The sequence below is a fragment of the Phaethon lepturus genome, unplaced genomic scaffold, assembly GCF_000687285.1.
Source record: "Phaethon lepturus isolate BGI_N335 unplaced genomic scaffold, ASM68728v1 scaffold36219, whole genome shotgun sequence".
Taxonomy (NCBI): domain Eukaryota; kingdom Metazoa; phylum Chordata; class Aves; order Phaethontiformes; family Phaethontidae; genus Phaethon; species Phaethon lepturus.
In genome coordinates this window covers 11232-15631 of record NW_010561943.1, presented here as the reverse complement: position 1 = coordinate 15631, position 4400 = coordinate 11232, and the positions used below count along the sequence as shown (strand labels likewise).

General features: G+C 50.9%; 1 protein-coding gene across 1 annotated transcript in view; it reads left to right on the top strand.

The window, feature by feature from the left end:
* Positions 1–110: 110 nt before the first annotated feature.
* Positions 111–4400, top strand: part of DRC7 (dynein regulatory complex subunit 7) — a gene marked incomplete at its 5' end in the record, with an annotated part of 13185 nt that continues 8895 nt past the window's right edge. The window contains 5 exons of the mRNA XM_010294142.1: positions 111–236; positions 1396–1590; positions 1925–2077; positions 2404–2622; positions 3346–3474. Of these exons, the coding sequence (XP_010292444.1) occupies positions 111–236; positions 1396–1590; positions 1925–2077; positions 2404–2622; positions 3346–3474 (822 nt within the window). The remainder of the gene's footprint in view (positions 237–1395; positions 1591–1924; positions 2078–2403; positions 2623–3345; positions 3475–4400) is intronic.

Here is a 4400-nt window from a genome sequence, read left to right as displayed (position 1 = left end):
ACCTAGTGTTTCTGTGATTCTGTGATCCAGGGGTGGTCTGAGGATGGCTTTGGACAGGAGACTCTGCCAGGCATCTGTTGGCTAACCAAAGTCCTCTTGTTGCCCTACAGAAGTTTGTGAGCACAACGGTGAGGCCAACTCTGCTGCCTTATCCAGAGCTGTACTGCTGGGATGGCTGTGCCAGCTTTGTCTCTGATTACCTCACCATGGAGCCCCTCAAGTCCCCTATCACACCGGTAAGAAAGGGGCTGCAGTCCCATCAGAAACAGCCCCATAACGGAGGTGACAGAAGGGCCTCTCAGCAGGACACAATGTGGAAGCCCCAGTGGCTCTTTGACCCCTCCACCATCCCCTCATTACCTAGGCAACACCCCAGTTTTCCCAGGGCCTGTGCACTCTGTTTAGACCCGTAATGCTACTACATGTACGGTGTCAAGCAATTAAGCACCATTTCTACAAGGCTGGGCCTGACCCTACTGTCAGTCACACCAGATGACCAGCTGGTCTGCTGTGCGTTGCAAGCTTCCCCTCCAAAGACCAAGAGTCCTTGGAACAAAGGAGCATATAAAGCCCAGGGGATGATGCTTGACCTCAGTGACCAGCTCTTAAGGGCTTTAGGCATTTCTATCCCAATTTTGGGGATATTTTGGGGCGGCTGAAGGGAGATTTCTAGACTGGCAAGGTGTGATGATGTCAGATTTGGGGCAAGTTCTTGACTAGTGTGAATCAGCTAAGGCAAAGGGAGCACACTCTTTGCTAACAGGGACTGCTGATGCCCTGCAGAGTGCCCCAAACAATCTGGCTCCATGCTCCCCAAGGGTGTCCCAGGGTCTCAAGGGGAACTCTGGCACTTTGTGAGCACAAAGAATGTATCTCCATTTAGCAGATGGAGACTGCTTTGATCGCCTAAGGTGATGTCTGACATCTGGGTGCAGACTGTCTATGTAGAACCTCTCTATATGCAGTATGTGCCTATTGATCCCTTTGTTTGGTCACTGGTGAGGGCCAGAAGGGAATATGTTCCCTCCTTTGAACTATAATTTAGTTGCTGGGTCTCTTGTTTTGAAACACTGCAGACAGACCAGCTAGAGATGGAGGTAAGCCTCACTCCAGAGTTGTGGTTAGCATTAGGTTTTCAGCAGTTTGACAAGCTTGTCAGGCCCATCTCTCCCTATGGTTAAATTTGTCACCAGATTTGGGGTCAGAATTTCCCCAGATCACTTTGGAGGGGACTTTTGGGGTCTGTGGCTTATGCAGGAATTTCAGGTAACAGATTCCCTATGGGTGCAGAGTCCAGGGATCTGGGCAATGCTCGCTCACTCTCCTGCTCTCTGCCTGGTGCATGTTTCAGCATCGCAAGACAAGCACTGAGATCATGCATCTCTCTCTGTCAAGCCCAGTTCACTCTATTCCCCAACCACCATCCTGAAATACCAGCGAGGGAACTGCTTTGACTTCAGTGTGCTGCTGTGCTCCATGCTGATCGGGGCCGGGTATGATGCCTACTGCGTGCATGGGTATGCCACCCACGAGATGTGCACCCTGAATGAGACTCTGGAGCTATGTCCACTGCTCAGGAAGCCACAGGAGGTGAGACCTGCAGGGAGCGGGCAGGGAGGAGCCTAGCATGCATGCTCAGCTGTTCATTTCCCCTGAGCTCCAGAGTTGAGCTAGGGGGAACAGCTTCAGGACCACACTGGGTTTCAGTCTGTACCAAGCAGGGATGTCACCAGCGGGATCTTTTGCGTGATTTTCCACAGTTATTTAAGAGGCCTCTTTGGCTTCACTAAATTCCTGCTCGCCAGGTCCAATATGGCAAACTGCCAAGGGCTGGGAACTGGGAGGTACCTGTAAGTCCCACATTTTCTCCCTTCTCTTGATCTCTGCTGGGTTTCACAGCAATACCCTGCTCTTACAGAGGCAGGTACCAAAAGAGGAGACAAAGAAGTCCAACAAGTATAGAGTTAAGCCCCCACCAGGCCTGCAGAGCAAGTTTGAGCTGAAGCAGGAGGCCAAGACAAAAGCAGAAACTGAAGCTGCTCAAAAGAACAAGGAAAGAAAAGAGGAGAAGGTCACGGTGAGTTAGCGAGGTCCACCTCATTGTAAACTCCAGGAGCAAGAGCTGAGGCGCAGGTAATGGCTGACCAAAGAAAGGAGGTCACCACCCTCTGCCATGAAGTACGATGCAGCCCTGACTGTGGCCTTGAGCACTTGGCTTCTGGGAATACAGTGTGTGCTGACACAAGAATATGTACTGGGCTAGGTACTCCATCACTCTTCTGAAGAGTGTTAAGGGCCTGGAGATCTTTAGAAGTGGGCAGAGGAGAGAATAAGATTGTTGTTGGGTTGGACTAAAGTGGCAATAAAACAGCAGTAATTACTGCTCTGTCCTCTGTGCTACAGGAAGTGGAAAAGCCCAAGCGTGACCCTTTGTATGGCTTACGGGTGCATGCATGGGTTTTGGTTCTGTCTGGGAAGAGGGAGGTTCCTGAGACCTTCTTCATCAACCCCTTCACGGGAAACAGCCACAGCACCACAGATGAACACTTCCTTGGGATCGAGAGTGTCTGGAACCACAGGAACTACTGGGTGAACATGCAGGACTGCTGGAATGGCTGCAAGGTAATGAGCCCTTAAGCACCCCTGTGCCTGGGAGGGGCAGCTGGGCTAAGCTGAGCCCTGGGGAAGTCTAAGACCAGTGGTGATCCCAGTTTCCACTTACCACTCCCTGTGCTGGCTCTGATCATGTTGCTCTGATTACATAGACTCTGGAACTACTCTGGGACATCCCAGACCCTGAGCTAGCAAATGTGGATCACACCTGTTTAACCCCTACAGTGCTAGAATGTCAGCTTCCAAGACTGGCTGGACACCCATTCTCTCAAACAACAACTTTTAAAGTGGAGGATGTTTTAAGCCTGTCAAGCATGGCTCAAGGCAGGAAAGATCTTGATTAGGCTCTTCCCACACCTCAGCTAGTCCCCAAGCTGGTACAAAGTCTGGGAGGCAAGGGTCTGAGTTAGAGCAACTTTAGGCCCATGTGAATGACCCTGGGGCCATGCATGCCCCCAGCAAAGAGGCAGAAGGATTTCCAGCAACTTCCTCATCTGCGGCAGAGGCACCATGAGGAAGGGGGTCTGCAGCCATCTAGGCACAGGGGCCGTCTTTGGGGATGCCACCAGCCAGCCAAGGGTCTGATGAGACCCAGACTCTGTCTAGAGTCCTTTAACTCCCTGACACCCAGCCAGGTCCAGAGCACTGCAGACATCCAGGAGCCATGTTCAGTTTAGTGTCAGACCCTTGAGACTGCCCTGTAGTTTAGTGTGTTTCTTCTATACGGCCTAGGATCTCACCTTTGACTTGAGTGACGCTATCCGCTGGGAAATTATGCTTTTGGAGAGCAACACGCCTCTTCAGCTGCTCTCAGATGCTGAGGAGGAAAAGGAGTTCTCTGACAGGGACATGGACTATGTGGTGAGTGATCCAAATGATGGCTCTTGCGCAGTGGGGATGCCGTATGGAACTGGTGTGTTTGTAGACCCGCACATGTCTGCCTGCCTGCTGTCCTCTCCAGGTCAGACCTCTATTGCTGTAGCTAGGTTTTGCTTGGCCCTTTGGATTCCTTCTCAGTCTTGAATAGTTGTGGTGCTTTTTGAAGCAGGACCCCAAGTGGCGCTTCTGGTGTCCTAAGTGGCTAGGGATCTCTGTAGGCCTGCAGTGCATTGACTTTTGGGATGAACTAATTTTAAAAAATAAAATCCAAACTGAAATTTTCCTGGACGCTCTTTCTCTGCTGGTCAGCACCCTGCTCTCCTTGCTGCTAGGTAGAGTTGCTAACCAAATGTAGAAATAATGTATGTACTGTAATACACCAAAAAAATGCTGTGTCCTGGAAGTAAAAAATGGTGTGTTGTCCTGGTGGGAGAAAACAGCATGATAAAGCAGGCATTGCACCAGCACAGCAGGACAGAGAAATGCCAATAACAGTACGTTCCCTCCTGTTATCTGCTCTTCTCAGCCTGTGCCCACAGCTAGGGAGCCAAGCGCCTTCTGTAGATAAAATAAGCTGGTCATTAGTTTGAATGATGATTGTCACATTCATTCCCCTGTCCAGCCTGAGCGTTAGCCAGGAGAAGATCATTTCATTAGGCTTGAGTGGGGATGTGCTAGTGAGAGTGTGAGGATGCAGTAGAGCCCTCCTTCCACGTAAACTGCAGTGTGCTGCTTGCCTCTGTCCTCAGGCTGTGCGTGACTGACACAGCTCTCGTAAGTGTGCCACTGTGTTCCCCAGGACCAGTGCAGCGTCGCACGAGCTGAGCTCTGGTCGCTGCAACAGCATTCTCTAGACCCAAAATGCCTCCTGGCACAGCAAGAGAAGCTGCCAAAAATGCAAATCTCTG